At 44.0% G+C, this 12,194-nt stretch overlaps 1 protein-coding gene across 1 annotated transcript in view; it reads right to left on the reverse strand.

Annotated features, from left to right (window-relative positions):
• brf1a (BRF1 general transcription factor IIIB subunit a) overlaps positions 1 to 12,194 on the reverse strand; it is a 100,253-nt gene that overhangs the window by 36,599 nt on the left and 51,460 nt on the right. Inside the window, exons 13-16 of the mRNA XM_078289488.1 lie at positions 4,617 to 4,678; positions 3,576 to 3,657; positions 3,263 to 3,318; positions 418 to 680 (exon numbers count right to left, since the gene is read on the reverse strand). Of these exons, the coding sequence (XP_078145614.1) occupies positions 418 to 680; positions 3,263 to 3,318; positions 3,576 to 3,657; positions 4,617 to 4,678 (463 nt within the window). The remainder of the gene's footprint in view (positions 1 to 417; positions 681 to 3,262; positions 3,319 to 3,575; positions 3,658 to 4,616; positions 4,679 to 12,194) is intronic.

Here is a 12,194-nt window from a genome sequence, read left to right on the forward strand (position 1 = left end):
ATTGAGGCTACAATCGGTGCAAAATGGTGAGTCTAGAAAGAAGCGCAGACTGACACCAAAACCAAAATGTTTACTGACATTTTCTGCTATCAGACTCCACTGGAGCTGCTGGAAATATCTGGAGGTGACGTCACATCATCTACGATTGGCCAGTTTGACCCAGAAATGCAAAATACATTGCCAATAGCTGTTTTTTAACATTGCACCACAGTCTTTTTGGGTGGATTTTTCCTTTAACTGAACTTACTTCACACCTGGTCAACCTTAAAAAAAAAGACAGCCACTTGCAAATGAGCTAAATTAAGTGCTTTTTACACCTATTCACACATCTGAAAATTGCTTTTTACTGCGTGATATAATGAACTTATCCAGCTACTCTTCTGTGCAGCTCCGGCCTTTAGCTATCCGTCCACGTACCTTTTTCCCAGGGTGCTGAGCGGCGTGCCCAGGCTGATGGGGGTGCGGGCGGTTTTGGGGTTGCGGCCCCCCAGCTTGGTGACGGAGGCTCCGATGCGGGGCTCGGCCTGGCGGGCGGGGCTGGCGCCGGGCTTCACGTTCAGGTCCTTCAGGACGTCGTAGTTGATCTTGGTGGAGATCTTCTTCTGCTCCAGCATCTTCTCGATGGCCTCGTCGGCGGTGCTGGCCCGGATCGGCGCCCGCTTCTTTGTGGGACCTCTGGGCTGCAGGGAGTTCAGGTGTCAGTGATCGCACATTCATCACGACCAGCCAAATCAATTTAGGAAATACTAATTGATTGTATTTGCAGAATTTGTGCTTTTTAAGCCTATTTATGTGACAGATGGGCAGGATTACCATATGCAAATGCAGTGAATGTCAGAGTTTAGACAATCACAGGAAGGTATTTGAAAGTTATTTTGCAGCAGGATACTTTTCTGTGATTGGCAACTTACCCAACACTATCTGAACTGGGATTTCACACACATCACATTGGAAATCAGTTATGGTCAAAGACTCTGCAGTCATTATAATCTTAACTTGGGAGACTAAGCAGCAGACATCGGTCAAATACTGTTTGGAAATACTTTTCATCTTTTTATAGACCACTCGGGTCTTAGATGGGTGGGATTTTCCATATAAAACAATGCGTGCCAGAAAGTTTAGACAACCACAGGAACATCTTGGAAAGTAAATTTACAGCAGTACACATTTCTGTCATCGGTAACTTGTCTGACGCCATCTGAATTACGATTTCACAAATGTAAGATTGGAGTTATCACCCATTTACCTTGACCTCACTCCAAAGACAGGGCTGGAGCTCAACTGAGTTTCAGTTTACTCAAACTGTAAATTGAAAAAAGAAACTCACGCAACAACGATGCAGCCTTCAATGTCACTAATTTCTTTATAGAGTGGATTTAAGGTCATTTTACAAAGGCTCCCAGTTTTCGAATCATAAAGAAAATCCACTTCCTCGGTTGAAAGAGAAATCGACCCGCAGGCTCCTAACCAGCTCAGGATGGAAATGAGCGGCTCATTTCTAACGATGACTAAACTACAAAAGGATGCTGGGTTTGCTACACATGAACGGGGCTCATTTAAGAACGCTTCCCCCTCTATATTTCATTTCTTTTTTTTTTTTTGTCAGTAGGATGAGGGCATGCGGCCGGTTGGATCAGTGCTGTCAGGAGCCTGCATGTCTCATTAGATAGCTGTTCCACTGCGGTTAATCCACCTAGTTAAAATCACTGAACAGATGTTAGGCCTAACAAAGGGCCTGCACTGTGCCAAGACCAGTAATGGGAAATGAGAGGGAACCAGCTCCAGAGCTTACTGCCTGTCTGTCTGTCTGTGTGACTATCTATCTATCTATCTATCTATCTATCTGTCTGTCTGTGTGACTATCTATCTATCTATCTATCTATCTATCTATCTATCTGCCTGTCTGTCTGTCTGTGTGACTATCTATCTATCTATCTATCTATCTATCTATCTATCTATCTATCTGTGTGACTATCTATCTATCTATCTATCTATCTATCTGTGTGACTATCTATCTATCTATCTATCTATCTATCTATCTATCTATCTATCTATCTATCTGCCTGTCTGTCTATCTGTCTGTGTGACGATCTATCTATCTATCTATCTGTCTATCTATCTATCTATCTATCTGTCTATCTATCTATCTATCTATCTATCTATCTATCTATCTATCTATCTATCTGTCTGTCTGTCTGTCTCTCTGTCTGTCTGTGTGACGATCTATCTGTCTATCTATCTATCTATCTGTCTGTATGACTATCTATCTATCTATCTATCTATCTATCTATCTGTCTGTCTCTCTGTCTGTCTGTGTGACGATCTATCTATCTATCTATCTATCTGTCTGTGTGACGATCTATCTATCTATCTATCTATCTGTCTGTGTGACTATCTATCTATCTATCTATCTATCTGTCTGTCTGTCTGTCTGAGTGACGATCTATCTATCTATCTATCTATCTATCTGTCTGTGTGACTATCTATCTATCTATCTATCTATCTATCTATCTGTCTATCTATCTGTCTGTCTGTCTGTCTGTCTGTCTGTCTGTCTGTCTGTCTGTCTGTGACGATCTATCTATCTATCTATCTATCTATCTATCTATCTATCTATCTGTCTATCTATGTGTCTGTGTGACTATCTATCTATCTTTCTATCTATCTGTCTGTCTGTCTGTCTGTCTGTCTGACGATCTATCTATCTATCTATCTGTCTGTGTGACTATCTATCTATCTATCTATCTGTCTGTGTGACTATCTATCTATCTATCTATCTTTCTATCTATCTGTCTGTCTGTCTGTCTGTCTGTCTGTCTGTCTGTCTGTCTGTCTGTGTGACGATCTATCTATCTATCTATCTGTCTGTGTGACTATCTATCTATCTATCTATCTGTCTGTGTGACTATCTATCTATCTATCTATCTTTCTATCTATCTGTCTGTCTGTCTGTCTGTCTGTCTGTCTGTCTGTCTGTCTGTCTGTCTGTGTGACGATCTATCTATCTATCTATCTGTCTGTGTGACTATCTATCTATCTATCTGTCTATCTATCTATCTGTCTGTCTGTGCGATTAGCTAATGGTTTGTCTGCCTGTCTATCTGTCTGACCATTTGTCTCTCTCTCTCTTACTCTGTGACTTTCTCTGTCTGGATGTGTGACTGTCTGTCTGTCTGCCTGTCTCTCTGACTGTCTGACCAACTGTCTGACTTCCTGACTGTCTGTCTGTCTGATCTCAGTGTTTCCTAATGTTTCCTGTTACCTTCTTTTCTTTGTAGATCCCGAGCTCCTTCTCCTTCGCTATCTTCGCTTCCTTTTCTGAAGGTGGGAACAGGAAACAGTCAGATACGGAACAAAAAAAAACAACTCTGTGATAGCAGTATCAGTACAGCAGGGTGGGAAATATCCACCAGCTGCAAGCTGAACACTGGCAAATGTTCTCTACCAGTCACATTGGCAGCAGTTGGAGGTCCTACTCTAAGTAATCAGTTTGGCTGATAAATTTTGGGATGTAGCCGACACTGTGGACAGTTTCCTGCCTCGTAATACAGTCCAGCACAGAAAAAAAAAAGTACCTTTCTCCTCTTTCAAGTAGTCGGAGTTCTGTGCCATCCAAAGTGCGGTCTTGACTTTCACTTCACTGTCATTCAGAAGATACTGCAGAGAGAGAGAGAGGGGGGCGTCAGTGGATATGCATTACAAGGAAGAGCATGCAATTATCCTACCAAGCAGTATAAAAAACACTCATCCTCTTACTAAGTGCTTTATGTCTCTAAATGTCAAGTTGCCTTGACTCTGCTGACTGTGTTACTTCCACCAACTCAACAAAACAAATTCCTCGCACATGTAAACGTACCTGGTGATTAAACTGACTCATTCCTATTCTGGTGTAAACCAGACACAGCTGAGGTCCAGGAAACACCAGGTACAAATCAGCATGGCAAAAACGCCAAAATACGTTCTATATATACACAGATATGGGACTTGGGGGGCGGGACATAACACAGTGAGGGATCATTCAAAAGTCTAAACCAATGGAATATGAGTCAGGGAGAGAAAGGCAGTTTTATGTGATGGGAGGGGTGCGGAGGGGCGGGACTGTTCAAAAAATCAGATGGTTTTATTGGTTAGAAATGTATATTTACGCCTAGTAGTGCGGCATGATGTCACCATGAAAGATACTGTGTTTTCCAGGAAGTAAAAGTAATGAGAGTTCATGTCACTGGGACTTTAACTGCGTGTATATTAGAAATTGCAGCATGCTATATGGAAGCGGGGTGTCATATAAGCCTATGTGGGCCGGGCTCCTTGAGGTCATGACACCTGAATGATAACAAATTGCAAACAATAATTTATATTTTTACATTTTAGGTGTTTAGCTGATGCTCTTAAAAAGCAAAGAAAAATAAAATAAGAGCTAAGGAGAGAGACAGAAGGGGAATTACAGCGGCTAGAGGAGAGGGGATTTAATTCAGCGGGGAGAAAGTAACATGAGCTACTTCTCACAAATCCGCCTTTCGAGAAACTCGTCCGTTTAAGAGTTTAGCGCCATCGCTGAAAGCGGGTAGCGGTGTAACTCAAGATACGGAGAGGCTCATTAAGCACCAGGTACATACCAGCTCTATCTCGCTGTCATCTATCCCACTCAGGTCCAGCTCCCCACTGTCAGCAGCACCATCTGTCATAGAAACACAAATCGGAACGGACACAGTCAGAAATTGCTGTAATGCGCATTTTCATGGCAGCAGTCGCGTCCCAAGGGGTAAAACAAGAGGAAACGGCAGCCGGGCGCCCAAAAATACCTCCGACATCCTGGTGCATTTCTCTCCTGTGGAAGTGCGGTGGAACATTTCGCGAAGGGGGTTAATCAGTAAATAAAACGCACTGTGACTTCTGATAAGGCGCTAATAGGCTTAACCCGCGTTTTAAGCGGATCTACCTTAACAGACTTTCTTTTCAATTACGATACGCTTTCCAGATTGCGGCGCGCTTTATTTTCCAGCAGGGCGACGCCGAAACGACAATTTGCATTTTCACGCGACGACGCTCGCAATACCCAAGACGCGCCTCCACGCTTCTACTTACGTGTCTTTGTGATAGCGCTGATTGCGGGAGTGAAACAACAGACATTTTAATGTGTTGATAAAGGAGGCATTTGAAATCCCTAGGTGTGCGCACACTTCAATTTTGGAAGAGAAGGGAAAATAGCTGCTTTCAAAGAAAAACCTGATTAGCTTTGATAAAGGAAACAAAAGGATTGGTGGGGGTTTGTTGGCTTCCGCAGTAAAAAAAAAAAAAAAAGTGAAAAAACCATCAATAGAAATTCAACAGCTTTCACTCCAAAGATCCCCCTCCTTGATTAGCCGTTTTGGAATAAAGCGCGACTCCTCTCTGGCTGCCTGCAGACATCAGACAGTCAATCAAAGCGGCAGAGATGGAAAGGAGCGTCTTAAAGAGGCGACGTGTGGCAGGTTTATACGAGTCGTTTAACTTCTGTCAGCTTTTCTGCCTTTGACACGTTCAGAGGGGCCCTCCTTCCCCGAGTTCACAAACTCCCAACAGGAGCGCGACTTCAAAGACGCGCCACCCGAGTCCACGGGCAGCTTTCCCGGTTAATTAGGGAGAGGCAGGTGCATGGGAAGCCGTCGCTGCAGAGGAACACACCCTTCCTCCTCCGGCAAATGGGCGTGTTCGCCGCACAACAGGGGAGGGAAGGAAAAAAAAATAAAACCTAATCTAGTCAGCCATTTGAGTTCTGCTGGGAGATTGCGGTTTCCTTTAAAAAGAAAGCGCTCCGGAGGGAACAGACAGGTCAGTCGCTATCTGCCGGGCCCAGCCCTCTAAGAACTTCCCCTGCGTGAAGTGTGAGGGGGAGATAAGAGAGAGAGACAAGCCCAGGGAGAGATCAGCAGCTCCGGGGAGGCAGGGAAGCAGATAACACCGGTCCGCCGCTGGAGAGAGGAGGGGCAGGGCGCAATTACCCAGTTATTATTCATCCGCTCCTTTGATATATCTACACTCTCTAATTTGATAAAACCATAAAATTGTTCCTGGTTAGTGTGCAGCAGAAGCGGCAAATCCAGACCTGTGCTTCAGAACGTGATGCCGGTCGAGTACGTTAAGAGAATGGCAAAGTAGAAATATGAGATTGGTGAAGTTGTTATTTCTCGTTAAACTAGTTTTTTTGTTTTCCTGAGAAGCACAGAAGAAGAATGCTGCCTTGACTTGCTGATTGGAGAATGAGGCATGTCAAGGCAATGTTGCACCTAGAGGAGGGGAAACGTGTTGCTGCAATTTTTAAAACTATTTTGCTATGAAATTAACCAAGAATAATAAAGGCGTTTTTCAAGAGCTGAGTGTCTTGGATTCCTTGAAAACATCCTTCCTATGCTCTCATCATAACCAAATTTGTTCCATTTTATTTATTAGTTAATGTTTGACAAATTCCTCTTCACATTTCATGACAGCCTGGCAAAACATGAAACACCTGTTGAGCGGAAGAGATTATGGAGAAAATATCTCTGCCAATTAGCAGATACCAAGAACGTCTTTCAGTTCCTTCTCAAGCTTTAACAGAGGTTTAGGAGAGCGGTTACCAACGGTGAAGAGGACACACCGCCATGTTGGATGACAGCAAAATGAGAAAATACAAAGTTATCACCTCAAAACAAAGAAAATGTCTCGTTTCTGTGTGGCAGCATGGTGTTCAGACTACGCTGTATGAGGGGTAAGAGGAGGAGGAGGAGGAGGAGGAGATACTGTTACAGTCTTTCTTTTTGTTGTCACTCCTCCAACATGGCGGCACGTCGCTCACAACCACTGGTAGTCGCTGTCCAAATATTTGTGTAATAGTGAGTAGTGTGAAATTTCATAGTACCAAGTCAAAAGAAGTGTATTCCTTCTATGATGTTATATTAACCCAGCAGTGTGAGATGTACTGTAGTAGATGTGATGAACACAAAAAGAGATTAAAAAAAGTCATGAATCTCCCATTAGAAATGAGTGAAGTTGTGTCCAGAGACAGTATGGTGGTTAAAGTATAATTCTGGACATTTCTGACCTGGACCTAATTTCTCCATAATTTTCCATCATGCCGATCAATTGCTAAAGAGCAAGAGAGTCATATTTGGCCAACAGACCCCAAAAATTGACACCATAAGCACCTGAGGAATGTATTTTTCAAACTCCCTCCTTCATGAGACATTTATTTATTTAAGAGTACACAAAAATGCTAAAGCAATGGCCAAGGTAGCATGAAAACTGTAGAGAGAGGCATAACTTCAGATCACTTTCGTTTACATATTTTTTTACCAACATGTCTGATTACAGAGCGCACAATCAATCTGTTGAAAGAGACATGCTTTTGGGGTTGATTTTTGGAGAATCCACTGGCCTGTACATGTAAGCAGCTCCGAAGAGAAGCAACTGACAAGATTTTGGTCAGAATCGACTGGTATGATGTAAAAAGACTGGAAAACACGGGTCCAGGTCGAAAATGACCTAAAGACCTCCCGTCTCTGCAGCTACAAGTTTCCCTGCTGCCTGGGATCAAAACACCACCAGAAGCTTCTCTCCTCCGTCTTCCTCTCAGCCTCCTGCTCTCTCAATAAAGAAAAAAAAAACACTAAGAGAAGAAGACTGCCCACTTTCATAAAAAAAAAAAAACAAGACACAACAACATCCAAAAGTTGTACGTTCGTGAAACTTGAAATCCTGAAAAATATAGGAGTCACATCCCTGATGAACTTGTATTTGTTGAGAAACTAGTTTCCCTGCTCCTGACCAGCAGCCAGCGCTCAGCAGCGGCCCGGCTGACAGGAGCCTCAGGTCTTTTGGCAGCAACTCAGCAGCTCAGAGATCCAGCACCGCCTGCATATCAATGCAGCAAACCCCAGGATTCCCCGGGCCTCGTTTTTTTTTTTTTTTTTTCCAAAGGAGCTTCTCCTCTCCAACGGAAACCCCCCCTGGAACACACTTCCAATCTAATATTGAAGGAAGAGGGGAGAGGGAAGGTGAGGAGGATCCGGGGAAGGAAGGAGGGAGGGAGGGAGGGAGGGAGGGAGGAAGACGAGGAAGAAGAGAATGAGGAGGATGGGGAAAAAAAGTGGAAGCAGTAGTGTGATCCATCCATAAAGAGTAAGCCCTGAAGGGGTGAAGGAAGGGAGGGAAGGAAGGATGGAGAGGGAAGAGTGTGAGGGAAGGAGGACAAGAAGGGAGGATGGAGAAAGCAAATGAGGGAGACATGGAAGGAGGGGAGAGAAATGAAGGAGAAGAGAAAAGATGTAGAGCGAAGACGAGAGGCAGCACGCTCTATCTTACCCTCTTTCAACGCTACATACATGTGTGTCTAGTTTGGGACAACAAGTGATTGGAGATTTTCCTAATTTCCTGCATTCTCTTACTGTTTTACATAATTTTCCAGCGTTTTAATCAAGTTACGAGATATTTGTTCTTTTTCCTCCATCTTAGTTGTTTATCAAAGTTCATATTTTAAAACAAACGCTGTCTAAATAGTACAAGTCAGTCCCAGTAAAGAAGAGGGCAGCAATTTTAAGCTCAAATCTATCTTTAATTTCTGTTTCATTTTACAGACTGCAGCTGGCGGAAGCGTCGACCGGGTTGTGATCGACTGAAGGCGGGTCCTAATGTGTCTGCAGAGAACATTAGCTACTGGTTTAAAGATTTATTTTGGACAGCAAATCGGACACGTAAAAAACCCGGGAGCGGTATCTTGCCTCATCTTGTTTACAAGCAGAAAAACCGGAATCCCAAATGTGCGCATTAATATGAAAACGGTGAAGGGAAAATCTTTCAAAACGTAAAAGTTTATAGCCTAATATTAGCTTTCTGATGCAACTTTGCAAAAGGCGACTGTCGGCTTCTCATTCACAGTGATGAATTACTTTTACTGACCGTTTGGAATTGAATGGGAGTGAATGAGCCTGAGAGGATTGGCAAAACGGATTTAAAAATATCTATAAATCGTGGCATGGAAAAAAAAATAGTCAGAATTAACATGAAAGGGACTGAAAGTGTAAAACAAAAAGGTAAAAATCAAGCTGGAATTGTCCTTTCAGACAAATCTCATAGGAAACAGAGGAAGACGGCAGAGCAGCAGTGTGATGCATCCACAAAGAACGCACCGCTGCCCACAAGCTGTTAACTCCAACACCCTCATCTACCTCCGTCCTCAGAGACAGGTAACCTGACCCCAGATTTACCCCCCCACCCCCCCTCCAAATGCCCCCCCAACCCCCCCCCTCCTCCCACACACCGCTGCGTCCCAGGCGGCGGCAGGCCCGTCTGATGTGGTCAGGAGAATAAGATGCTTCACCGCAGAGCCTCTCTGATACTGAGAAGAGAAGAAGAAGAAAAAGAAAAGCCGAGAAAATGTGCCCTGCAGGAACGAACGCTAACAGGTGAAGGAGACGGCCTTTTGAAGACGGCAAGAGAGAGAGAGAACAAGAGATTGAAAGAGAGAGAGAGAGAGGGGGAGAGGAGGGAGATTGAAAGAGATAGACGGTGGATGAGAGGATTGAGAGATGCAAAGGAGGACAGACATTAAGAGACAGAGAGAAAGACTGAGAGACAGAAAGAGCAGGAGAGGGCAAAGAGATAGAGAAAGAGAGCAGAAGGGAAGAAGGAAAGAAAAGGAGGATGAAAGAGAGGCAGCAGGAAAGACGGAGAACAAAAGAAGATTAAGAGACAAAGAGATTGATGAAACAGCAGGAGAAAGTGGAAAAGAGATGGATAAAAGGGGGGGAGAGCAGCTGAGAGACAATGAGAAAGAAAGAGCAGGAGAAAATAAGAAAGAGCGACGAAGGGGGGATTGAGAGAGAAAGAGGAGACAAATTGAGAGAGGAGGAGAGACGTTGAGAGAGAGATAAACTCATACAGAGAAAGAGCAGGAGCAGGAAAGAGCTTGAGAGACAGAAAGAAAGATTGAGGGAGAGAAATAGAGAGAGTAGGAGTAAAGGAAGAAGAGAGAGAGAGAGAGAGAAAGGAGGCTTAAGAGGAGTTCACTGATCTCCCTAATCCCGAGCAGTATTTCATTTCGGAGAGAGGGGGAGAGAGAAAAGACGAGAGGAGAGGAGGAAAAAAGAGAAACGTCAGGCTGGGTAAAATTAAAAGGAAGCGTCAGTCTGCTTTACTCCTCCACACCTCCTGTCTTCTCTTTCCCCCCTCCCTCCCTCTCTCCCTCTCTCTCTCTCTCTCTCCCCTCCCCTTTTCCAAAAAACAAAGAGTGTGTGTGATCCGGAGGATGAATGGGCCTGTGTAGCCGCGGTGCTGCAGGATCACCCATCATCCACACTTCAAAAGGATCCCCCATTATCCAGACTCCCAGCTCTTGATGTCAGCAACAATACTGATCCCATCCTACACACCGAACACTCGACCTGCACCGAGCGGCACAGCGGGACAGCTGGGGGGGGGGGGGGGGGGGGGGGGGGGCCGGGCACATTTTAAAAAAGGCAGATGCTTTAATAGACGAGGTTGTTTGGCTCCAAAATGGGAAGAGTCACCGTTTGAAATGAAGCAACACAAAATGATCGCAAAGAGATAAAATAAATGATGGTACTTTTATTTAAAGGATAGTGGGCAACTTGGCGGCCTTGGCTGAAGAAATGCTAACATTTCTACAGAGTGGATCCTCTATGGAGATACTGAATGCTTCACTTTTTTTTTCTTCTTCTTTGAAAACGGTTAAATACCATTTTGGAATAGAGGTCTTAATGTTTTTGCACTGTACTTTTTGTGCACATTTCCCAGAATCTCCCCAGAATTTTCCACATTCTAACCTAGCATGTCACTTTATAATTATAAGTTCTTTTTACTTATGTTTCTATGTCTTTATGTTTTTTTTTATATATTTTTTTTTACAGTTGTCTTGTTTGTAAATCCATGTTGACTGTGGTGAAGCCAAAGACAATTTTCTACATCGGGGACAACATAGTTTCTAACTAACTAACTTTTTAATTTAATAAATATGAAAAAGGCACGTGGGAGTAGCATTTTAGACAGACTGCAATGGACATTTGAAGGCCATTTTGAAGGAAAGGTGCATTACGATAAAAGGAACATGAAAGAAATTCACATTATTTAATTGGAAAACCAAAATAAAATACTGCGGCAGGATGTTTATAGAGCACTCCCACAGCACACAGGCTAATTGCCATTAACCTGCATGAAGCAAAAGCCTTTGTACTTCTGTTTGACTGTTATTTCTTTCCCTATAAAACAAAAAACTCATTCTGGGACCCTGGGAATATTAGTTGTATCTGCTGTGGAGGCGCTGTGGCGCTCGCCCTTCACCTCCTTACTTTTCCTGTCAGAGATCGAGGAATTTGACCCGATTCTACTGTTGCTCCCATTCTGAGAAAACTCTGGATAAGATGGTCAGCTAGGTGCCTCAAATATAAAAAAAAATATGGCTCTCAGTGTAAAACTACATTCCCGCAGTAGTATGAGGTAATAAGGCTCGGTGCCAGCTCTGCCCTGAAGAAATAACCAGCCAAGCGAAGCAATAAATAGAGTGTGAGATTCTCGCTGACACGGGCGGGCCGGGCGAGCCCATTAAAAACTGACCTCCGCGACCTTGGAGGAGTCCAGACAGAGCGCCCACTCCACCACCTGCTCCTCCTCCTCCTCCTCCTCCTCCTCTTCCTCCTCCTCCTCCTCAGCCACAGAGTGGGGAGCGGGGAGATGCAGACCGGCCCTGGTGGGCGATAACGCTCCCGGAGGCACACTGGTGTTCACTTGTTTATGTTTCAGCGCTATCATGAATGCATGTGTCTGGTTTGGGACAACAGATATTTGTGTTACTTTTCATCACAACATCATGCAAATAGCCACATATGTTGTGTCAATATGCTGCACTAGGCAAGATGTTTATGAGTCCAAATCACAAAGAGAGCCTTCAACAGAGGAGAGCGTCCCACAGATTCGTCTTATTTGCCCAAATTAAACTCTGGGCCACGTTCAAAGTTTGCACCGTTTTGCTACGATGCAAAACATTTGCTCCCAACGGTGTGAAAACGTCTTGGAACGGCTTTTGAGGTACGTTTGACCCCCTTCAGACTGATTCTGCATTTTCATTGGCTACATACAAACCAGCCTGTCACGCGGTTGCGCAACTGGCTCGGGGGAATTCTTCGAGGAGGACGCACAGAACCGCTGACTACAATAACATCCTG

This window comes from Centroberyx gerrardi, chromosome 17, assembly GCF_048128805.1.
Source record: "Centroberyx gerrardi isolate f3 chromosome 17, fCenGer3.hap1.cur.20231027, whole genome shotgun sequence".
NCBI classification, from domain to species: domain Eukaryota; kingdom Metazoa; phylum Chordata; class Actinopteri; order Beryciformes; family Berycidae; genus Centroberyx; species Centroberyx gerrardi.